Raw genomic sequence first — 25,774 nt, 5'->3', positions numbered from 1 at the left:
CAGGGAGGTGATGGAAATTGTCTTGAAAACCTTTCGATTCGATGCCGTCGTTTGTCTGCATCTGTACTCAGTCGCCCACTAAGTATTTTGTTCGTTTTGCTCTGTGCTGATTGTCAGCCCCCTTCCCCAGAGTGCGTGCTTCATTAGAAACTATTAAAAGTGATATAAAAGAGAAGCTTTACCGTGGTGTTTGCATGATAATTTTTTTTCTGGCCGCATCTACCACCGGCGTTGCCGGGGCCAGGCGCTGTGCACCGCAGCGTGCGGTACGGACGCCCGTCTCGCAGCCAGCCTGGCCAATCGCACTCTGCTGCGGAGGTCAGTGACTTCACGCTACTCACACAGGTGGATTTGCCTTTGGTAATAGGATTGGGCAGCAAAGTATTTAGAGAAGCACAAGAGAAATCCCTTTAGTTTCATGGGAGAGAATGTTAGGAGCAAGTATAAAGAGGTAATCATTTTAAAAAAAATCGCATCTGAATGAAAAGAGATATTGAAAATTCTGTTTCTGTATGTTTGTGTGTGATTGCTTTTACTTGTGCAAAGAATTGTTCATTTTCTCTTATTAATATTACTAAAGACAAAGGCATGTAAAAATACTCTGAGCTGGGGAGGACGCAAAGAAACAAGGCAGGAGAAAATGAAAGCAGAAGATTAAGACGCACAAGTGACAGAAGTTTTCAGCCACAGACATGCAAAAGCAATTTTTTCCTCCTCTGCATTTACACCGCTCTTTTGCAAGGTGCCTGGTGGATGTCAAGAAAATGGTGGTGTCAGCCGGCGGGTACTGCCAGGTCAGGGAGCCTGGTCAGGGGCTTTGTAACCAAGTAGCTGCAGCAAACACCCTAAAAGTCAGTGCTCGTTTCTGTTGTGGTAGCAGGGCTCAGGACATTTGCACGCCCGTGGGCTGGCGATATTTATAGTCCGGTGGTGGTTCTCAAGGAGGGAAGGATCCTGGGATTCAGGCGCAGGCACTGGGAGTATGTCCAGGAACAGGCGTCCTGGGTTTGACTTTGTAGTGCCACAACCCAGACAGCGCTGCAGGTGACAGCAAGTGAGGTTGGGGCAGCTAAAACCTGCAGGTATCCTCAGCCCTGTCCCATGGGCAGGGCCATGTTTGTGGGACCCCTTTAGTAGAGAGGTGCCGCAGTTTCTCTAGGGCACAGAGATGTGACAAAAAGTCTGTTCCCCTTTCTGCCACCAGCATTATCACACTTAGGACGTGCCAGGTCTACGAGGAAGGGTCAGAATACGAATCAAAAAACACCAAAGTCTCCGCTGCCTCTCCCCTGCCACTACAGGAACTTTCTTCTTCACCAAGTATTTATGCCGATCAATAAAATAAAATCCACAAATACCCACCTATCTTCACCTCTCCGCGATTCTAGGCACCTTGGCTAACGTTTAAAATTACGATCACGTTTAAAACAAGAGTCACTGATCGCTAGCAACCTGCGTGACAAATACACGCAGAACGGGAAACAGGCAACCCCGGGGAAGTTCCCATCCCAGCCCGGAGACTGCCGTGGCGTGCGCTGAGCCTTGCAGGTGACGGGAGAAGGCTTTGGGAACAGGCTGCTTATCCCAGAAAATTTGGTGCAAAACCCGCTGAGATTGAGACCGAGGAAGGAAATAGTTGCTACCCAAGACATCCCCTCCCTCACCAGCTCCTTCCAGGCTGGGAACCTGCTGGGCTGGTGACAGTTTCTAGACAGTGCGGGCAAGATTTTGGGAAGAGGTTATCATGTGTTTGGAGAGCGGAGAGGGTCCTGGGAAGGAGGAAGGGCTTGGGGAGATGCTTTGTTTGTTTATTTCAGAGATTTTTCTCTTAGAATAAGTGCAATGAGTGTTTACTCCCAGGTCCTGACTTAGTCAGTGCCAACTGCTGACTTTTTCCTGCTGCTGCTCTCCCCAAGAAGCTTGAGGAGCAGGGGAGAGATTGTTTAGAGCTGGGTCTCTGTTGTTTTGCATGTGTGTGGTTGGTTGTTGTTTTTTTTTTCAATATTTATGCGTTTTTTGGGAAATCCTGGGATGGAAACAGCTTGCAGGAAATAATTGCTGGAAATAGGAAATCTTGATGGATTTCCTATTTTTCAAGAAATCCACTGAAGTATTGATTTTCATTAAAATCCTTCTGTGGGTTTTTTTTTTAAATGAAGTTGTTTCTCGTTAATTTATTTTAACACCTAAGTGGCTGATGTTTGTTGTTGTCTTTATTAAAGAAAATTAAAAAATTGTCTAGAAAATCCTTCCATGAAGCTTTGCTTTCTGTTTTGATTTTGAGCATTTTCCTGTCTGCTGCCCTTAGCAATTTTAACCGTTATGGAACTGGAAAGCAGTTCCAACCCAAGTTTTTTTCCTTCTATGGCCAGAGCTACATAAGAGCAGATCTGATATGCAGCTGTACGGGCAGTTATAGAGCAAATTATTTGCAAAGTCTTGCTATTAAAAATGTGCGTGGTGTCAGCCCTGAAAGTACCACAGGCTGTCGCTCGCTGAAAGAGGAAATAACTTGTGGCCAGGCCCAAAGAGTGATCCAGGCATTGCGTGCGCAATGTAAAATTTTTTCTACGATCTCCTCTTGTTGTTTCTCTCTGCTGGCTGATGGACTCGGTGCAATTTTTTTCACTGGTTTTCTGAAGTGAAGTTTCTGCAGGCGTGGGCCATGCTGAGGAGCAGAGGAGGTGAACGTAGAGAGGATGCTGACTGCAGCACGGCGAACTGAGTGTTGTAGCCTCCTGAACTGATGACTCTGTCCTTCCTCTCTTCTAGTTGCAATAACAAACAGCATCATCTTAATTAATTGCAAACTCCTGCTCAGATGGTCTTACTTGGCTGAAAAAGTGGCTTATTTCTGTCTTGGATTTATTTTGTTTCTATAGCATAATAAGCTTAGGTGAAACACTTCTAGCTGCGTTGCCTTTTCTACGTTAGGGTACAGATAGTCTTTCAAGGAAGAAGTTGGTTTTAACTCACGATAATGAGGTAACTCTCTGACAGAGGTTTCTGAAATGCCAGGAGGAAAGGCAAGCTGACCGAATTCTGTGACTCACTTTGTTCAGCCATTGCCGAGACCGCTCAACTTGCTTTCCTAAAGACTCAATATTGTCCAGTGTTGTGGATCTCATTGGCTTTGCTGTGACCGCTGGAACAAACCCTTAAGTGCCCCTATGACACGCAGAAAACTAGCCCTGCGGTATTACCTGCAGCTGCCCGCTTTGCACTCACGATTATGCAAAGCTCTTGCTGAGCTGCTGGATGCTTCTTTAGCATCTGCTCTATCCAGGTTTTTGGCTCAGTATCACTTCTGTTCAAAGCAGGCTCTTCTGTAAGGAAGGCTGATTTAACTCACCCTTGCCAGCTGTCACCGGTGGAGGTTCACCGCCTTTACCTATCCCTGTGATTTTGTGCATCTAGAGCTCTTTCTCACACCACGGAGGCAGTCACCAGAGTCGGTCCTTTCTTCACATGCCTGCTTATTCTCACGCGGAAAGCACTTAGGTTTGGGCGACATGCAAAATTAAAAAAAAAAAAAAAAAGGCCTATTCTTTGTGCTATTATAATTTACTATAGAATTGATCCCTAACGGGAGATGATAATGATCAAATGCTTGGCTTGTGGGCTGTTTGGACATTAGCTTGTTCATGCCTATTTGAAGTAGTCAATGACTGCAGGAGTTAGACATAATCTCGTCTGGTTTACAATCCTCGCCTTTGACAGTTTGTCTTTAGAGATGCAATGATGGGACATGGCTTTTAGGCTCTGCCTTATTTAATGTTTTTAAATGATAAAACAATATGGTTTTGTCAGAGTCAGCAGCCTATGAGCCAGCTGTTCATACCTTTTGTGAGATGGTGGTGGGGAGCCGACTTCAGTTATCTTAGAAAGAAACGCGATGGTGATGTTATTGCAGCAGCGTTGCTCCTAAGTAGTACTGACCCCGGGTCTTTGACCACTGAAGGTGGTCTCAGCTTCTACACTTCCTAAATCTAAAATATTAAGAAATGGTGGCACTAGAAAGGGCCTGCCAAGTAAATGTTGAGAACTTCTGTTGAGTGGTGTACACAAATACATTTCTGCCCCTGTGAAGGCAGGCTGTGCTCACGGTGAGTAGCACTGTGCTCTGTGATAGCTGTGCTGGAGCCACAGGACTATGGCAGGCAGGTTCTACTCCAGCTCAATCTCTCCCTGAATACTTAATGCAAAATTCAAGGCCTATTTCTTATTTAAATTCCGTGCCTTCCTAATTTGAAAGACATTAAGTTTTGGCCTTTGCTTTTAAGCAGATGGGTGCTCATCATTTACTTGTATGGTCCCTTTTTGTGCCACCATATCTGTTAGGTGCAGGGAAAATTTGCATTAGTATTAAGGTAGATCAAAAGATTTTCCTTCCACATATGCTGCAAATAATGTCTTTTTCTGGGAGAAAAAAAAAAAAAAAAACCAAAACCAAATCAGTCCTTTCCAAATGGTTTGCAAGATGATCATGATCGGTGTTGGGGTTTTTTTTGTTTGTTTAAATCTATCCCCCCCTCCCACCAGATGCAGCATCATATAAGTATATATGGCTTCTAATTTAGCATGGGTTTAGTATTTAAATGTTTCCTAAAAGTTCATTGTTTTATTAAAAAAACCCCAAACAATACACACCGCCCACCCAGAAGGATCACCCTAATTTATGGGAGCTTTAAAAGGTAGTAGGATGACAGATAGGGAGGAAGGTGATCAATTAAGACATTAAGCATTTTGCACCACATGGACGCATCTGCATGTCAGCCAAATAATAAGGCCATCAGCTCATTTTCAGGGGGCTGTTGCCTACTTCAACTCAATCCTCAGATCAAAGAGAAAATGTCTGCTTGCATTTTCTAATCAGAAAAGGGATGCTAATTTAGGTTCCTTAATGTGTGGTGGTAAGAGACTTCTTCAATTAACTGAATTCTATAGCTCAGAAAATAAAAAAGGGGGATACAAAGGGAGTCAGGCTGGAAAGGCAGAAGTTCTCATTAAATCAAAGGTCCAATATTCATTACCTCCAGCATCTGGGGCTAAACACTAAACATGGAGATCATCAAAGGGGGTTTAATGGGTTAAATTGAGAATATAATCTAATTAAAATATTAGATACGAGTAAATAGCTCTTTGATATTCATCTGAAGGTTTCATTAAAATAGGTACTTGAGGTTTGTATTAAGGGGGGATTATCACTTTTAAGCAGAAACAACAAGTTGAGGTTCCCTAATCAGAAATGCTTCAAAGTGTTACCATTTGGTTTAAAAATAAAAGTAGAAAAGCAGCAACTGGCAGAGCATGGAAACATTTACCCAGCCTAGCTTGATGGGTCATACCACAGGCATCCACATTCTACAAAGAGGGGGCAAATGCAGTTCCCCAAGGCGAGGAGGAAGGAGGCTGAGGCAGAGGATGGTCCTGTTCCACAAGTTGCAGTGGACATTTGACGATGTCCACTGCTGCACTTAGATATGCAAAACATTTCCCCTGCAACCTGGCCCACGTTCCCCGTGTTGGAAGACACTTCTTCCACCAGGTTTTCCCCAAAGATTATCTATGTCACAAAGTTCTGCCTGCGAAGTCTAACAGTCTAAATTCAGCATGTGTGGGGGGAAGCAACCAACAGGGTGGAGAGCTTCTTATCTCTCAGGTGGGTCAGGAGGGCTTTAAAGAAAGCAACATGTCCCTTTTCCATTATGGACAGATGTGGTATGGTGATCAGTTTTTCCCACATTAGGTTGGGAGCCAGACTGGAGATCCTGCAGGGTTTATTTAAGCAACTAATCCACTTTCAGGAGGACTGAGGCATCCTGAGGACTGTAGGATCAGGTCAATCTCACCCAGGACTCTATAAAATGAAAGGTACAGGACTTTTGCAGCAATATATGTCATACCTCCAATGCCTTGACATCACTGTACACCTACTGGAAAATTATCTTTCCTGTGAGACATCCAGCCAATGAAATGTTAACACAGAAACTTGTTAAGTCTTAACACATTTCTGTCTTTAACAAAAGCTGCATCTGGAAAAAGAGAAAGCCATTTCAAAGATATTCTCTCTTTTATTCCCCACCTTACCTTTCCATTGCTAGCCTCCTTCAAGGAGACTCGAACCCTTTTTTTTGCCCAAAGACTAATCCTCTCTCTCCTCCCATACAAAAGGGGACCTAATAAACTAGATAAAGCAATTACACATAATCACAAGGTGGTGGTTGGTTTTTTTTTTTTTTCCTTTTAACTAGCCTATTTGCTAAGACATTTCAGTGTGTTTTCTTCAAAATTCCCTTGCTGTGTGTTCTAATCACATTTCATATGTTGACTCAATTCATAATTTACTAAGTTAAAGAAATGGAACCATCGTACGAAACCCATCTGTTTGTTGCTATTTTTATAGGTTTAATCTGTTAAAAGCTGTTTCCTCTCAAACATGTAGCTCTCAATTATCCTTAGTTACTAAACATATTTTCCAACTGCTTCTGGCTAATAACAGATTGTCTGCCTGATCAGCCAGTACTTGTTTTGAATTTTCTTGTCCCAGATGAAGCTTCAAAATTTTGGTCTTGATGTGACAACTCTTCACTAACAGAGTAACATTTGAAAAATCAGTATTGTATCGCTACCAACTGCTATGTTTGGTTGCACATTTTTGTTCTCTTTCTTACCAGCAATGAATTATTTTTGGCTTTATTTCTGGACAGTCTGCCAAAGTCTCCCCTGCACTTCAAAGAGAAAACATTGCTGATATTAAGATCATCAAACAAAAGTAATATTTCTTTTTAATGTTTTGCAGATATGCCCATATGTTTGACATGTCTAAAAATGATCCAGCTGTGGCAACTGATTAGTCTGAAAGATGCAACTGGTAGATCAGTTGATTTCAAAGAACAACAACAACAGAGATTACCATATTTAAAACGCTACATATGCAACTGTTTACATTTTTAAAAATTAGGTATAGTAGAACAGATTCTAAAATTTAACAATGATTAAACTTAAGCCAATTTATATTTCAATGGAATGGTAAATCAGTATGTGATGGTCACAGCTCATAATTAAACAGTTCAGACATTTTTGCATTGCAGATATCCCTAATAATTTCAAAATACTTATAAGATATGAAGGGTTCTGAAAGCCGCTACAACTTGCTTCTCCTTCTCGTGTCTATTTTGCAAAGTTTCCAAGGATGCGATTTGAGGTAAACTGTCTCCATTTAAAGTCTGTGGCAGAACTCTTTCCTCTTTCACCTCTTCGCCTGATTGTCTTGCCGTGAAAGTCTTTGGTCTAGGAATCTTCTTAGCGTATTCCAGTGCCTAGAAACATGAAAATTGGGGTAACTGATTAAGTGAAAACTTGACCAATATTTCCAAGAAAACATAGGTGTTTCTATGTTGAGTCAAATTAATAGTTCTCCTAACTCCGGATCTTGTTTTTGACAGTGTCCATTACTAGATGCTTCAGTGGTGACTGCAAGAAACCTCTGCAGTGGGCAAAATAACCCACCTCAAGGAGATTTGCTTTCTGACACCATTAGAGGCCATCTTAAATAGTGAAGCAGTATTTTTTCTTTAAAAAAGAAAAAGCAACACAAGTCTAAGTTTATAATTTTTTTTTGTTTGTTTTTCAGTCTCATTAAGCTCTTGTCCTCAGTCATATCTTATAGCAGGGAGTTCTGCAGGTTAATATGACAAGGATGGAAAGCACATAGAGTGCTCCTATGACAAATTCAAAGGAATTGATGTATTGAAAGGCCTAAAATGTTAAAACAAGTTTTGAAATGAATTCTAGGTAATTGTTTTAAATTCTCTGGAACCTGATTTTATATCATCCCTTGCCAAATTCCTTTTCGGTTAATTTCAAAGCTAACATAGTTCCGAACAAGAAAAGATTTCTGAACAAGTGAGGATGGTATCAGACATGCCAACCCTTAACAGATAACTGCTTCAGAGTAAAACAAAGAATTGCCTCTCACAGAGTTCCCAGAGTTCTAACCATGCATATTCTATTGTGACTAGGAATTTCTTTACCAGTAACACCCAGTCTGCACAGGACCCACACAGGCTGAGAATACGAACAGCAGCATGAAGTAAACCACCATTCCAATTCTTTTCTACTTCAGACACTCTGAATGCACATATGCTGAGCAATTATACCATGAAGCAAAGGGAAAGGAGGGCAGTAATGGAATACTGACAGGGACGGCATATCCTGAAGAACTGTACTTCCCACACTGGCCGAATGTTCCCTTTTATCACATGCTTTTCCAAGTACGTATTTCTGTAGCAGTATGTAAGTAAACTTGCATGTGTGAATATGAGACATAGGGAAAGACTATATTGTGCAAACAAGTAGCATGTAAGTTCTGTTTAACTGGGCTTAGGTAAGCCTATCATGCAGTAGAACCTATCAAAATTAAAAAGAAAAATGGGAGTACTCAAGCTGTTGTTCTATGTCTCACTGAAGCTGAGCAGGGCCATGCTGAAAGAGGAATGCAAAGCAGATACCTGTAAGAGTGTCAAATAGTATGGAATGATGTATGCAACCTGAAAGGCTGTCTTGCAGAGGGAATGGAAACGGTATTACTGAAATCTTGAAACGGAGAGAGTCTTGGTTTAACCTGGGACATTTTTTGGTGTCTGTGTTTCAGTGTTTCAGTTGCATGTATTTGGAAACACCTGTTTTGTCTCAAGTGGAAGTTGTAATATCTCATGTTCTTGGTGAAAGAGTGTCTGGGAAGTCTTCTGAAGGAATCCAAAACCCTTTTGACATACAAAGAATGCAGTTTGATCTCTTTGTGGTTTATGTGAGGTTTGGGAATAAAGGCAAGTAACTGAAGAATTCAACTGATATTAAACTCCAAAACTTTTTTCCTGGAGCATGCGGTTCTCATTCATCACCTCCGAGAAATACCTGTTAGCATGCTTTCAGCACCAGGCAGGTGAGCTCCTGCAGAACTGATTGGATAAAATATATGCTATTTCCAGAGCTTTATTACTTCCTGCAATAGGGAAAAGGTGCTCCCTTTGTTTGTTTATGTATGCCACTGTCAAGTAGTCAGTCGTTGCTCATTTGGGCTATTTTTGAAGGCCAGTGAAGGCTAAAGTGATGTTGTATGGGCTTGAAAAATAAGACCAATTACTGTAGCTATGCAACTGAAGTGAAAAGAGTTTGTGAGTGAGACTGACAGGCAGGTGAATAATAGACTAACAAGAGGATATCTGTGGTCCATTAGAAGAGTGCACTCTGCAGTAGTGTGGCCTCTACCGCTGATGTGAAGCATGTGCTGCACCGGGCAATGTTCCTAGGGGGGTCCCACTCTCCTTTATTCCCACCCTTTCCCCAGGAAAACGTCACTAGCTGTTTAAGCCAAGTCAAGTGCTGGTAGCTTGGAGGGAGGACTGCTCCATTTCCACTTGGTAGACTCTCAGGAAGAGCACGGCAGATGCACAGACTGAAGACTGCCGTTCGCAAAGAAATCAGCAACTTTTGGCATACATCTACAGCCATAACAGAATAGACGCACGGATGTGCACTTGCCAGGATCCCATGAGAGTAGAAGTCCTTAGAGTTGTTAAAAGGAAAATAAAAATGGAGAAACTATTTTAGCCTACTGTGAGTTAAATTTATGCTTTTTCGTTGTGCGAAGTCCAGAATCTCTCCCTGCAAGCATTTTACAGGGACTCTGCTCTTACCTTCTGTCTTGACACTGAAGATAAGACCTGGGGTTTTGTAGGTGACCTCTGAACCGAAGCAATGCTTTTCATATTGTGTTCCTGAATTTGCTTTGCATATTCCTTTTGTTGCTTTAACTTCTCTTTCTGACCAAAGGAAAAAATGTGTGGTTGATTAAATGTCTCAGTGGATCCATCAATGAAACACTTTTTCCACCGGAGTCTTCCATTTACACCTCTGTTGTTGTTGAACCTGGCTATGCTATTGATCATTCCTCAGCAGAACACAACAGGAAATCCTGATAAATGGCACAGCTTTTTTAGTCACTCTTCATTTTTAAGAGCTTTTTCTTGGACTGTATCGAGGATAGAGCTCAACAGATATGTGACAGATGCCTCTTTATTCTGAATGTTTCAATATATCTGTTCAGTTCTAAAATGGCTGTGCTAATTTCTTTCAGCTTTTGCAATGACTTTTAAAACCTCTGTACTTACTGATGTACTGATATTCTGTGTCTTTATATTTCTAGCAATTCATTATGCTCAAATTCAGCAGTATGCTCTACCTTGCTCCTGTTATCAGCCAATGTCAATTATTTCTTTTCAATGCAACAATACCCCAGTGGTATGCCAGGTTCCAGAAGTGTTATGATGGTGTTCAAAATGCAGAGTCCTGGGCTACGCACCACTCTGTCCATTCCAGTTTCAGGTCTCTAATCTGTTTCATTTATGGCAAGGAGGAAGAAAATACAGGGGCTTCTCAAAGACTCCAAAGGATGATAATTTTACCAGTTTTCCTCCCTGCTGTCCTTCAATGTTTCTGTAAAGAATCCCATATAAAGCACCTGTTGGCAGATTAATAGGGTCTCAAAGCACGTAAGATGGAGTTTGCAGCACCTTAGATAGACACCTGCTGCCAGCCCCTCCTTATCAGCAGAGAACAGGTCAAAAGATACCAATTGTTCAGATACTTGTTCTGAACAATCTGTCTCCATTTGAACAGGGTAAAGTGCATCCAGCTATTTTCTTCTTGTGTTTACATCGCTTCTTCTTTTACTTCCACTTTGGAGGTTAGACAAACCTTCTACTCTGGGAATGACAATGCAACTCAGTCACATGAGTGCACATTTACCGATCTGCAATTAGCCCTGTTGAATTATATGAACTACTCCCTGTTTCTGGAACTACAAAATTAGAGGGTTAAAATTATCCACAATACAGTTGTCTTTCCTTCTATTTCAGTCTTCCCTTAGAATCTCAGGCTAGACCTAGAGTCAAGGACAAAAAGCACCAGATCAACATAAGTTGCTTCTCAGCAGTGATTTCTTTGCCATTCTCCCCTGCCTAAGTTCACTTTGCACAACTGAAAAGTAGACGTTATAATAAGGACTGCTTACTTTCTCTTTGATTGCTTCATAGTCAGGTCCAAGGCCTCCAAGCTTCACATTCAGATTTATGTAGGCTTTTGAGCTATGTGACTGAAAAACAAACAGCAGTGACAGATTTTCCTTTATACGATTTCATGGAAAGCATAACTAAAGCAATTCTTGTAGCAGACACCCAAGATAAGAGCGGGATTCAACTTGCAGTCTCAGTCTTACCTGGCATGTCTCATTTTAAGGATTGTGAGTAACCAAAAAGATCGAGTTAATTGCACAAGTCACATTAGACTGTATTTCCTTGGAATCTGGGTGGGTAATTGCCAATCATCCAAATCACAAAGCAATACTTTCTCAGTCAAAAATGATCTTTTGTGGGCTTTATTTCTAAACAGCTTAAAGTGTCCCATTTGACTGTTATTAGGATGAAACACCAAAGAAACTGTTATAAGAGAAGCAGATAAAAGCACCTGATTTTGGTGGTAAAAAAATTAGGCAAATGTTATTAGTAATAGTAAACTGTCTTCATTCTCAAAACTACAATGGAAAATTTTGCGCAGACAGTTGAAAAATACATGCCTTGCAGCACAGCAAAAGCTGAACAAGTGCATAGGGAAGACAGAAGATAAGCGATGGGTGATGTCATTTCAATACTTTATGACATTACTACAAAGGCCCCAATATTTCCAGAATATTTTAAATTTCTTTCAAGAACACTAGATTAATTTTTTGAAGTGGACTACATTTTAACAACTTATCAGTGGAAACTCACTGTGATCAGCTCTGTAGTAATTTCAATCACAGAGTAACGCAGAAATACCAAGAAATTTCTGTATGTAAATGAAATGCGCATTTTATCGACGGGCACGTTCAAGTTTAACTCAACTGCAGAGAAACTAATTCTATGCATTGAATTTTCTATTTGATGTTTCCTTGTCAGCTATCCCTATTCTTTTGTGATATACTTACACCTAACTTTTAGATTAAGGTACTGTGAAGAGTTAATCATTTAGCTGTCTACAACAAAACCAGGGTTTTCTCACTTCATGCGATGAGTATGACTGCATTTGTTTATTAGGAAAAGCTAGATTTTACTGTGAGACGTAAACAGTCTTATTCTCTGTGGCATTCCTCACATATGAAACGTGAGAAAGCTACTGAAAATATAGGACAGAAACAATGGTTTGAACTCAGGGGAACAGAAAGGGAAGGAAATCTGCCCTTCAGTTACTATCATAATCCAGCTAATTCTTCTTAGACGCATTCAAGCAGCAATACACAAACTGCCTTCTAGATGAAACACATGAGTAATTATTCCAGCTTAGTTTGTCTGCCCTGAGACTTGAGGCTAACTTCTTAAACATTTCATTTGTCATGGACACACAGGGATATCTCTATGCTGTTCCACTGCATCTGTGTTAACTGGTTACAGTATGAAAAACTGGAGACACAGAAAAGACAAACAGAACCAAATTTTAATGAGGACCAAAATGGGATCATCAGGAGACTTGTAATAATGTTTATGCCGTTAGCTTTACAAATCCTCTAAGTTTGTTCTTGTGCAGTTTGATTCCCTTGGAAACCAAGAGATTTGAGTTGGATAGCAAATGAGCATGACCAGGATAATGGTTTGCTCAGATCTGAGGCCTGGCTACCTGCTGCTTTATACAAATAGCTTTATTCTAAATCATTTTATCACCGGATAACTTAAAGGACAAACACTGCTCTGTGTGTTCTTAGAGCTAATCAAGACTGAAAGTGACATAGGGAGAGGTGGTGGTGAACCACCTTACTCTTTAGACTAAAATGATTTTAGTGTCTGTTTCCACCTTTGCTCCTTGGCTTTTAATGCTCTGGGCAAGTCAGAGTGTCTCTGTAACAACAAAATATTTCCCAGTCCCCATTCCTTTTTTTTTTTTTTTTTGGTGAAGATCTTTGGATTATATAGAAAAAAATATTAATCAGAGGGGGAAACAAATATAAAACCATCCAATCCACATCTATTTTCTTACCTTCTTGCTGACTTTAGACTGTTTTTGCTTTTCCATTTGCATGAGATATCCTTCTGAGTTGCTGCGACTTATTTTCACTTGATTTCCTTCACTGCTCTCTGGATCTACCTCTGAACCACTTTGTACCTGTGGGATTATAGGTGGGAGTAGGCTGAACACATGGCTGTCAGCTAAATGAGCTTCTGTCAAACGAGTGATTTCTTGGTGATGTCGCTCCATCGTTTGTGTAAATTGGAAGGTTGTACAAGGGGCTGTTGGTGAACTGTGAACAGAAGAACGAGAAGGCCTCAAAAAGGAAAAAGGAGGGAAAATAAGAATCTTTCTTTGTATATAGCAGACAGCTCAAGAAACAATCTGTACATGGAATGATCCTTGCTCGCAGAATATACTGGGAACGTGAAATGGAAAGATGGGTATTTCACAATGACTGACTTTGCTTGTACCCAAATGTATGGAAACTGTTTAAAATAAACGGAAAAATTATAGATGGCGAAACTTTCAGCCTGATGCAAAGCTAGCTTAAGCCAATGAAAACTGCCTTTAAATGGCTTCAGATTGGGCCTGCTGAATACTGAAAGAATTAATTGCCTATGGGAAATAAAACCTTCATTTTTATCAAGGCAGGTAAAATTCTACATAACAAAGGATTTTCATGCCCTTCCCCATGTGTAGTGAGCCAGAATCGGCACTGGAATGACTCTGGATATTCACCCTGCAAGGCAAATTTTGATATAACTCTATGCAGCTAGCAGTAGACTTAGTTTATGCACTGTGGTCTTTGCTACCTATTTTTTAAACTTCACCTTCTAGCCTTTCAGAAGGAAAGTTTTGATTGTGGAAGATTCTACATGCAAGAGAGCCTGGAGTACAGAACTGTCCTTTTCCAATACCATATTTAAAAATCAATAGTTATAATGAATCTTAAGTTAGTAGTAATCTATACTGGCAGGTTTGTAGTAAAATAATTTTATACTTTGGACTTTAAAACATTTTCTTGTCCATTTCTATTTTTTCTGGGCACCATAGTGTTATGATAATACTGTTTCAACACTTACATCCTTACCATAAACTACTGATAGCAGAGTTCTGATAACTTTTATCTGCATAAATGTGTCTTTTGCAATCCTGAAGTGATACTTGATCCTTCACCAATTCTTGAAAATTGGCATTAAAAGCGGATGAACTGTTCCTCTGATTTAGATGTGCTTGACCATTGGTACTGTTTTCTCTTGCAAAAAGCTGCGTGGTGACATGGTTGTATAAACGTTGCTGGTCGCGTGGAAGTCCATTTGGAGAATCATGCTGATATTTCTTGTTCTCCTTGCTGGCATATGCTGGAGATACAACTTCTGCTGAGTTAAATTTATGTAATGTTGAATGAAAAGGATAGGTAGATGCGGTAAAATCCTGATTACAAAAATGTCTTGAATTTGGGAAATTATTTAAGCAAGTATCTGAATTTGCTGCTGTATTAGTGTCAGGGCAAACTGAAGGACCCGGATGCAGCCATTTCTGCATTTCTGCGCTGCTGTTGTCTTGCTCCACTGCCTGTATGGGAGCAGTCTGAAATTTTGATATTTCGTGGTGCCTGTGGTGCCCAGCCTTTGGTTCTGCTGGTCTTCCTGGTGGTTGTTGGCTGTCATTCCTTGGGAAAGCTCTCCTTTTGAGACTCTGGTTGGATTTTATTTTATTTCTCTGGGAGGACTTATTTTGGTGATCCTAAAACAAGTTATCAAAAGTGGGGTGAAATTTCAGTGGCTGCTATTCTATATGCTCATTAAGATCAACTATATACATGTGTATGGGTAAGTTTGCCTGTCACAATTGCCTGCCTTTCATGTATTCTACAAATTAACTGATTAACTGATGTTTTGACTAGATTACATCATGTTCTATAATTCTAATTCAGGACAACATTTTTATTTTAGACAGCCCTTAAATAGCTTGGCAGGCTACCGTGAAGTTGAGTTCTGAACATGTACTGAACTTTGAACAAGGGTTGATGTGGGTGCCTTGAACAGGTCTGAATGGGCTCGAGTGCATAATCACCTGTCCTTTTAAAAATCAGGGATGTATGGAGCCAGCCACCCCTGTTTAATGTACACTCACAACTAGAAAAGGGTTATAGCAATGTTTTATAGGGGTGGATGAGTATCGTGATGGAAATTGGTTTTAAAAGTGAGCTCTCAGCAGAGAGTGAAGTAAAGGAAAAGCATCTGCGTCCTGAAGTCTAGTATGGTATGGAGAACAGTCTGCCTTTGTGGCATTTGTAAGGCTTTAGGGTTTTTGAACTAACAAACCACGTCCTAATAGAAGGGCCCTTAAAGAGACCTAGATACGGTATTGGACCTTCATGGCTATGATAACAGTTCTTTAATGTACTGATAATGAGTTGGGCCAGTTCACACAAGTTCAATTAGACCCCTCTAAATTATTCTGTGCTGCTTGTATCTAACCCTGACTCAGTAAATTATGCTTGTGGCTAGACCAGGTGATGGCCTGGCTAGACTTAATCCAAAATTAAAAAATGTAGGAACCCCTAGTCCTGAGCAGAAGCACAGATGCTATTCAGGTGCTGCACAGACAATGCATAATACTGCATCAAAACTTTGCTTAACAGCCTGAGACAAATTCCAAAGCAGAACACTATAAAAATGGTTCCTTACAGATGCAGAGCATATCTAAGAAACGATGCTGTGGTAAATATGGAATAAGGGAGTTTTATCTAAATGAGGTGCAAAAATAGGTGCCCTTAATTAAACGCACAGGACTACTTGTTTCTAATCCTGTAGACAAGTGGTAGCTCACTGCTAACCGTCTGGGGAAAATGTTTCAAAAATCAAATCAGTTCTTGGGTTTTATCATCTGAAGAAAGTAAACTGCACTACATTTCAGGAAAAGATGGCTATGTACACACTATTAGACTGGTCCATAGTAGAAATAGACTGTTGTCAATGATTTAAATGATTTAATTTCTAAACCCAGCACTCCTCCCTGCCCTGTATCCTGCAAAACATTATCCAAATGATAAGAAATAACTTGAGAATTTAAGCACACCAGGACTACTGTCTTGAGCTAAACAGACATACTCTAGATCTGGAGTTTATTTAAGATTTATCACTTTCCAATTACAGCATCAGATGTTGCCCATTTTGAGGTAAGACATGGCTTTCCTTCTAGGGAATATACAAATCCATTCTCAGTCCATTTAATCTTTGTCAGCGCTAAAATCCTCCATTTCATCCTCCTGTCTCTCTAGGGTTCTTTTGTTAGAAACACTTGCAATCACTACATAGCATATGCACTCAGAATAACTACTTAATGGTTGGTATTAAATCCACATATAGAGCAGAATGTTTTGGCGAAAGCTTTAGCACTGGGGAATCCTGACTCCTGGTGCCAAGATGATGATTTGTTAGCTCGACCTCTGCTGTAACAATTAATGTTGTGGCATACTGTGCCACTGGTGGAAAGCATGAACTGCTGCCAAACTGGGACTAGGCCAATGTTTTCCCATTTAAATGGAATGAGCAGCCCTGTAAAATACCTCCTTCATTCTGAAATTCCATATATAAAGCACATCTCTCACAATGAACAGCAGCATAAAATCTTGTTTGCCCTTTACAGAAGTGCAGCTTCCAGTCTTAAGTGAACAGCAGGGAATTTAAACAGTCTACCTGAATTACTTCAAATACTTGTAATACAAAGAGAGTAACTATTACTGGTTTGCCAATAATTCCAGATGGCTTGAAGTTCTGGTTCTGAAGTTCTTGTTTTTTCAGCAGTAATGATAACCTGGTCTCTTTTATTGGTCAAAGACTATCCCATTGCATCAGTTTGAAAGGCCAGCATAAAACAGATCTGTAGATTAATGTGTAGGGAGGACGTCAGTGAACTTTTTTCTACTTGTAGCATTTTCTGTTTTATGGTAACCCCTTGATGTTCTGGGAATTTTAGGGGACAAGTAATGCAACAGTAAAGTTCTAGCTCAGAATCCTCATGAACCATCAAACATGACCATGTACTAGTTTGTGCTTTTACGTTAATATCAACCAAACAATGTCCTAAATAGATAAGATTCTTTAAGCTCAGAATTTCTTGGGATTTGGGATCTATTTTGATTTAAAATCATTCAGTATATAAAGTGGCATATGCATTAAATTTTGGTGATTATCTACTGATATATATCTAAGGATTTATTGTCAGTAATTGCTACTTTAAAAGTAACGAGATTACAGCTTTAAATATTCAAACTTGAATACTTTTACACATATATTTCAATTATCATGTTCTATCAAAAAGGAACCTTGAGCTGCTGTGCTTTCAGGTACCATTTGTCTTCAGGCTCCATTTTCACAGTCTGGAGCAGCAGGACACTCTGTACTGGTTCCTCATCAACAGTTTTAGGATCTGTAACCTAAAAACCAAAAATGTTTATGACCACAGCCCAAACAGATGGAAGGATTTAAAAGTCTTGGGGAAATAATGAGAAATAAATTGCCTCCTATTAAAGCTAAAATGCTAAAGTTAGGCATTGTATAATGGATAACAAGAAAATGAACAGCTAAAAGAGAAAATGAAAAAGGAAGCAAAAAACCATTTAGCAGTGGTGTGGTAGTAGGGAGTAAACCTTCTACTTTTAAGAAGAGAGGAAAAGAAAATTGCAGGAAGTATACAGCACAGAAATCTACTTGTAACTCAACTGTCTGGGCTTCTCCATTTATTTGAGAGCCAGTGGATGTAACCTAATAATGGAAAAGCAACTAGACAATCATCATTGTCTAAGCAATAAGCCAGTGTACCAAGATATTGATGGATGACACACACCATAGCAAGGTCTTGAACAATAGAGTCATGCAGAAAAAGATGGCAAAACATAGTAATGTTGGTAGAAAAGTACAAGGAGTAGCTGTAGAAATAAAACATCTAACATACATAGCCTGGAACAATATCAAACAGCTTGTGCAAAATAGCAATCCCACAAACAAGAACATCTTTACATGGCCACTGCTGTGGTAGCATGATGACTGGAGATCAAATCCGAGAAATTTTTTGAGGATGGCTGCTGGCACTGCGGGCTTTGAAGCCACGAGATATCCTCATATATATACATGGCAATAATAAAAAATTTTCTTGAAAGCATCAGAATTTTTTCCAATCTATAAAACTTCATGAAAAACAATGTTTTTTTATTTTTTATTTATACTTGTGTTGTCCCAAACTATCCTGCTGAGTACTATAGCAGGCGTCACCTCAATTAAGCGTGCAGTTAGGCAGCCTCACTGTAGAGACTACAGCTAACTACATGCTGGACTCATGCTTGTGCTAGAAATACCTATGCACTGCTGCAGAGTGACAGAGAACTTGCACGGAGAAGTATTTGTGAACAAGAGAAATATTAACTGAAAATCATAGCGGTGAAATCAGTGCGAAGGAAGTGTTAAATCCTTCTGGGGAGCTGAGCCTCTCTTCTTTAGTGGTGAGAGATGAGGACAACTAGGAAAAGGTAGGTAGGGTCTATTGCTGAGTTTTCAGGTGATCTCATTGCTCCAAATGGTGATGCAGATTCTACTGTGACTAGAAAACTTCACGAATTTAAAAGTTACCGCACAGGTTTCCTGAACTGTGGATGGATACAGCTTTGCAGTCAGTAAGATGTTTTTGGTGGAACCAACTGACTCACTGTATTGATAGTTTACTGGGCAGGTAAAGCATACTTCTACATTATCTCTTTGAAAGAGGAACAGGACACAACCTCTGCCAGCATTTTTTGTGAACTATTCTATTAATACCAATCAAATTGAGAAAATGATCAAATGAAATTGCATTTTGAGCATCATAAGCTGTGTAATGCCTATTCTGTTAAATTGAGGCCCATAATTGCTTCTCTACTGAAAAGATACAACAAAGACAGCAATCATGGCATGTCATTATCCCAGACTAGAAAACCGGCCTTTGCAGTGAGGACTTCAAAGGCTTGTGGTTCTCGAATTGCATTTGGCTGCTATTGTTGAAGCGCAGGCAATCTTGATTAGGTGTTTACACTGAGGTAAGGCGCAGTGCACAGAGAGTCTGAGTGCCTTGGTCTAGAGCCATTAAAAAATTGTACATTATGTTCCTTGCTTTGAAGTAAGGGGCTTGTAGGTAGGAAAGCAACTCATATTGAGTACAGCTGAGGTAGATTGGGCCACTACTTCTCTCTCTTTCTCTCTCTCTCTTTCAATGAAACTCATCATCAGGTTCTTAAAGAATCAGACAACACGGCAAAGAACTTGATGCTTTATAAAATGCTGTATAAATTAGTAAATATACAGATCAACACACATTTAGGGTATGTTTTGGTACATACAGCCTGCTGTTCTGTATGCACAGAGATAACAGCTGTAAATCTCCAAGAACGAGGCTGAAAATATTTTACCCATTGTTACGTCAGTTCAAAAAAGCCCTACACAAAGTACTTACTTCAATGTAAATATTATTTCACTACCACAGTGCCTGACAGCCAACAGTGATCATATCAATAAAAACAGCTTCAACATCCTGCAAAGCTCAAAGTAATCCAGTTTAGGAAAAAAACAGTATTTGGAACATGTTAGATTGCCAAAGCAGAAGGCAAGTGTCTTGTTTGCTTCTTTGTATACTTGGTGGTTTTGCACTTTTGATACAGTTTTCCAGGTGAGGTGACCAAAGTTGGCTTATGGGCCAGCTCTGGTCAGCAAGATGCTTCTGTCAGGCCTTCTTTCACCCCCTCCAACAGGATGGAGCAATGGATGTCTTGATTAAGAACAGCAGAGGTAAGTACTTCATCCTATGCCTATCTGCAGCAAGTACAAAGCTAGCTAGCTGACAGTAGGTGGTGATGCTGCTGTGGCTGTATGAACTTGTCGAGGGAAAAGCGACACCTTTCTACACACATGCTGCCTGGCTCCTGCTATGTCACAGCTTTGCTGTCCCCATGGCTACTTCAGCAAGGTAATCTTAGAACATAGCCCTGATTTTAACAATTATTATTTTTTTTTCTGTTACATATCTTTGAATAGTGTCTACACAATGAAGTCCTGATCCCTGGCTTCGATATTTACATATTAAACATTTTCAGAATTCCCCAAATAGTAAACATAATCATATCAACGCAGCTTTAATTAGCATCAATCTACACTAATTATTTTTACCATCAACCAAATTATAAGTGAAAAAACCAAGTGCTCTTAATAGCTCTGGTAGAAAAAAGCTTGTCCACCGTTACACTCATTGTAATGTAGTCAGCAGATGCCCTCTAGTGTTGTGTCAACTGTTCATTAGCTTTGGAAAACGTGTCGCTTGAAGCAGAAAGTCTCTGTAGTTTTGCAAGGTAAGAATTTTCTATACTACAACTCATGGAGTGATTCAATGACTCCCACCTTTCCATTATGCATAATAAGTAGCAAGTAAAAGCAACAAACTCATGTATAATCGTTCATTAGGAACTGTAATTACATTTCCACTTAATCCTTAATACAAGCTGTCTGACATGTCGCAGTCAATCATAAGAAAGCTAGGCCCTTCAAATCCAAGTACTCTACATGACTAGTATCAGCTGACTGATTTCAAATACAAGGTTTGGTCTGGCTGAGAAAGCAAGTAGGGGTAAAGGGTTGTCTGACCACCCAAATCTGACACATATTTCTTGGATATTCCTACATGTGTGGCCCTAAATGACAGTGATAAGCAAGACCCTGCATGGCCCTTGAAACCAGTGTGACCACAGCATGTTTTCTGGTTCTCCGATTCAATTGTAACTTCACATATACGTTTTTGTTATGATCAATGCAGGTGGAAAAACACTAATACAGCTTTTTAAGCCAAACGGTAACATCAGGGTTTCCTACTGCAGTTAAAAAATTGTGAGTGTTCTGCTATTAGAAGCAATTTGCATTTCCTGCATTACTGGGAATATGCTATTAGCAGAGATAATCATTACCAAACTCCTGTTGGCCAAGCACAGAAAAATCAGAGGCAGCAAAAAAAGAACCACTGATTAAGTGCAATGTAGATCCCATAGGAAGGAAGACAGCATTTCTTTAGCATCAAGATTAAAAAGCTAGCGAGAGATCACCTCTGTGACCATGCAGATATGCTTCATGGCCCAGAATATAAGTAGCTTAACGAGGCTTGTAACAAGGCCATCACTGGTGTTGTGAGTAACTGAGGACTTGATAATTATTCCATAAAGGGTGAACAAGATTCTCATTGGAAATCATAATAGATTGTAAATCTACTTACCTCCTCTGCAAACCTGATCCTGCAGCTAATTCCATTTTAACACTAGACAGTCCTCAGTTATACCAATTAGAAAACATGTAAAAGTTACCTACCTGCTCTTGAAGAACTTCTTGCTTTTTATTGTGTAATTGAAGATAGGAATTTATCTTCTCTGAACGTAATCCTAGAGTCCGTTTATTTTTTTCCACAAAGTCTTTTTTTGCTCTTTGTGGTTGATCTTCTTGAATCTGAAGAGAAAAAGCACTGCTGCATGTACTGGGACTATCTTTGAAATGACAGCCATCTGAAGATTCCTTCCCTTTGATACACAGCCTAAAAAGTTCATTGCTGATCACTGCACTTGGTTCATGAAAGTTTAGTAATTCTGTACCAAACTCTGAGAACGAATCTTGTGACTCTGCCTTCTGTTGATTCTTTTCTTCTGGGGAGCCATTGGAATGGAGGTAAAATGAATCTTGTGAAAAGTCCACGCTGCTTCCTCCAGCAATTTGAGATGCTTTTTCTGCCACCGAAAATTCTGCTACCTCTACTGTGTTCTTCCAATTAGGATTGTATCTTAGGCTGAAATATTTGTCCACAGACTGTTCTTTCCTATTTAAAAAAGAAACACAAAATGATTTATGTATAAATTGTATAACTTCTATATTTTTTCAGTGTGCAATTTGAGCCAACAAATGTCCTGCAAATACGGTCAGCTGAATTATTTGAGTGCATACAGTATGGCCATTCGTGGGATCAGGGTCAGAACAGTTTTATCAAACATTTTTTTAGCAGAAAATTTAGGCAGGACCTCCTCTTAATTTTTAATTTTCATTATCAGCGAATGATAAATTGGTCTAACATTCACATCACGGTAGAATGCAGTCTTTATCCTAAATTTAGCATAGAAATCATCAGCACTAGTAGAATCAACTAAAAGATGAAATTATTGTAACATACTGCTCCTGCTGTTTCCTTTAAAATGATGCAGCCTACAAAAGACAGTATGTTGCTCATTCTTGAAAGACTGCTGTGTGAACGAAAAGTGATGCTCCTGGTAAAATCGCTCTCTCAAATGTCAGTAGAAGTGACTGTTCTAAGCAAGAACAGCCTACAGCTCTGTATTTTTATTCTCTCTTCTCATTCCTTTGAAACATCATGTTTCAATAAAAAACTCTCTATAAAAGACTTAAAGTAACTTCTTGTTAAAAAACAGCCTATAATTGAGATAAGCATAGAAAAACAGAAATCAGAAATGTTTGTGGGTTTGGCTTTTTTTTTTTGTCCAACAAGTGCCCAAAGCGTTGCTCTGAGCTACACTTGTCATAAAGCAAAGAGAGATGGTCTGCCTTATAAAACCCACAGCTGATTCTGTTTATGATTTATGGTCTGATCCAACAGGAGGAAAACCAAGTACAGGAGCCAAATACATAAAAATTGGCTACCAGGAGATGTGCAGGCAGTAGCAGGAGTAAGGAGCGTGGGAGAAAAAAAGCTTTTAACACTGTTTTATCTTAACTGGACCTGCAGTACAGTCCTGGTTTCTCGGAGACTGACACATGGTGACTCTTTCAAAGTGACATTTATAGGCACTGAAACCTGGTTGACTCTTCAGCCTCAATTAAAAGAAATGTACCGATCTGCTGGATTCTCCAAACCGTGGCATAGTTAGTTATATTAACATTTCCACAAATCATTTATTCATCCTTTCTAAATTAGTTACATGCCTATGCCTGTATTTCAAGTGGTTCCTAATAATAAAATAATCTCTAGCAATGCTTTTCATTTCAGATAAGCATTGGTGCCATAGTATCCTGTATAGTAGTGATTAGATAATTTACATCGGTGAAAATATTCTTCCTAGTTGTCATACACCACAGGTAAACAGAAATAGGTGACCATATTTTGAAATGAGTACAGAAATATGTGATATAATTGCAATGATTCAAATAACAGAGTATAATGCTAAAGAGTTCTATTGTGCTGAAATGTGTGCACAGCAGCTCAATTGTATTACGCAGGCCAGGTCACCACACGGGAACAAAATGAGTGTGAAGAGCTCCTTCATCTCTAATCATCTGCAGAGAAAAAGTGCACCTTTTATTCCTCCCCCCAACTTGATATAAAGGTTAGATGGACTCTGTACTCATCAACAAAAGTGTTGTATGTAGACAACAGATGCAGCATTTCCTCTTCAAATTCCAAGGTTAGTAATGGATGTAGAGAGGGGGTTTCATATGTATATGCTGTGATATTTGCTCCGGTTAATGGACTGTATTTGAGTACTTACTAGGCTAAGTTCAAACAAAATAAAATCAAATTTCCATTTAATGAAGAGCCTCACATTCAGCATAGTATTCAGTCAAAAAAATTACTAAAAATTAGAGCATGTTTCTAGTACAATTAACATCATTTGCACTCACAATAAAATATTCAATAACTGGCCATTTTGCCTGTTGAGGAGGTGAATAAAAGCATACTATTAATCATTTAGCCTTCATTTGTTTGCCATTTTATTTTAAGTAGACAATTAAATTGAAACTGCACATTATTATTACTACAGGTTTAATTTAATCCCTTTAAACTTGAGAATTATTCCCAATTTATACAGTGTTAAACCTTTTATGCGTATGACAGCAAATTAAATTTTATGTACCAAGTTAACACTTTCTAAAGAATGTTTAAAGGTGATGGTAACCCTGGAAATTTTAATTTTAGATTTATACAGCTATAGGACAAAACTGCACTTACTCAACCCACCAATTTTTGCCTCTAAGTTTTGTTACAGGAAGTGGCCTGGTTTGCTCAGCACAGGTCTTTTTTGTAAGGAACGAAAAGAGGATGTGTTGGGACTGGTCCTTGTTTTCTCTCTCGTCCTTTTTCACAGCCCAGCTCCAAAACCCTCCAGCCCATGATCTCAGAGGTGCTGCACCATCTGAAGGTCTGACAGTGACATGGCAATGGTTGCCTATTTGAGATGGTAGCCAGCACGTACTGCTAAAGAGCCCATTACAGTCATTGGACTCTGTCCACTGACTGCAGTTCTGGATCAGGTAGACAGGAATAGGAGGGGATCTACATTTAACAGGCCTTTACCAGAAGAAACTGCAGTTAAATGCTCCCCCGTTAGCTTAGCCAGTAACATTTAAGAGTAGGGGTTAGCACATATCTGTTCACCACTTCCTACCGTCTTGCCTGGCTGTTTTAGAGGCACATAAATAGGCCTGTAGCGTTCACCTCTGTATGCAGCGTCTAGAGCCAGCACGCGGGGAGCCTATACAGGTCTGTGAGGGATGTTTTCTTTCCCATCTTACTCTCCTGCACTGGTGGTTTAGCCAATAAACAGTTGAGGCTGTGTTGGAGAAATGGGCATAATAATTACCAATGTAGTCAGGATGAAACTGTACATCTTTGTGTGTAACTAAGTCCATAGGTGCTCTTAATAGCACTTTGGCAATATAAATTGGTCTTGAATATGTAATGTATATTCTGAGGAGCATAAGGTTTTCAAGCGTCAGAACTATTCTACTCATCTACTAAAATCCTATGCCTTACCTTCCATCATTCTTCTGTATTCCATTCGTATATCGATTTGTGTCATACGCAGCTCCTTCTTGTTCTTTTAAACTCATCTCCTCCAAGCTATCTTCTTCTAAGCTGTCATTCTCCAACTCATCAGAATACAGTTCTACCAGCTCTTCATTTTCATGAATTCGCTGCTGGAGTTCTAACTGATACCATCTCTCCTGAACAAGGCTTTCGGAATCAGACTCTTGGGAGTCACGCAGGCTTGAGGGAAAGCCCTCTTCGCTTACAGATGGCCTTTTCCAGTTCGCAGGGTGGAAATCTGGTTGCATGAGTATGCCTTGGGGAAAATCTTTTTTACTCATGTTGCAAGTATGTGGAAAAGAAATCGAAATATACTTTGGATCTGAAGAATTAATTCCGTGTTTTGCACTGCTGGTATACCCCAGGCCTGTATTTGGAAAACATGAGAGCAAACATAAAAAGACTGTTCACTCTGTGATGATTATAGCTGTTAAAAGTTGGAATTGTGGATAGTCTCATTGGCTTAGGCTCAGAATTTGACCTGTAGTTAAAACAATTGTTTACTCTCATCTGTTACGCTGATTTTCCTTTAAGCAGTTAATATCAAGGTCCCTATACAGCACAAGCGCAACTTATTGCTATGAAATGTACCTTAAACTATTAGTGGTAACAAAGCTAATAATGTATAAACAGCTTATGAAAAAGAACATGAAGCTAAGACAAAGCATCAAAATCTTATCTGTTAACTTTTGAGAGGTAAAAGAAATTTTAGACGTTCTCTTTATTCAACTTTCTACCATCTCGACATGTAAGTTATCAGCGAGAACGTGTGTGTGACAGAGAAGAACACAGTGAAAAGAACTGGAAGACTTAAATTGGAAGAAAGTTTCTTTTTACTTGATTGCATTTAAGA

The 25,774-nt window shown here is 39.6% G+C and overlaps 1 protein-coding gene across 1 annotated transcript; it reads right to left on the bottom strand.

Annotated features, from left to right (window-relative positions):
• Positions 1 to 6,759: 6,759 nt before the first annotated feature.
• JHY (junctional cadherin complex regulator) lies at positions 6,760 to 25,282 on the bottom strand. The gene is made up of 8 exons (XM_075774521.1): positions 24,868 to 25,282; positions 21,426 to 21,924; positions 17,378 to 17,488; positions 14,135 to 14,790; positions 13,072 to 13,333; positions 11,078 to 11,158; positions 9,702 to 9,827; positions 6,760 to 7,322 (listed from the first exon to the last, which is right to left on the bottom strand). The coding sequence occupies exons 1-8, from the start codon at positions 25,200 to 25,202 to the stop codon at positions 7,119 to 7,121; spliced, it is 2,274 nt and encodes a 757-aa protein (XP_075630636.1). The 5' UTR covers positions 25,203 to 25,282; the 3' UTR covers positions 6,760 to 7,118.
• Between the last annotated feature and the right edge of the window lie 492 nt (positions 25,283 to 25,774).

This window comes from Balearica regulorum, chromosome 23 (genome assembly GCF_011004875.1).
Source record: "Balearica regulorum gibbericeps isolate bBalReg1 chromosome 23, bBalReg1.pri, whole genome shotgun sequence".
NCBI classification, from domain to species: domain Eukaryota; kingdom Metazoa; phylum Chordata; class Aves; order Gruiformes; family Gruidae; genus Balearica; species Balearica regulorum.
This window is presented reverse-complemented; position numbering and strand designations above follow the sequence as displayed.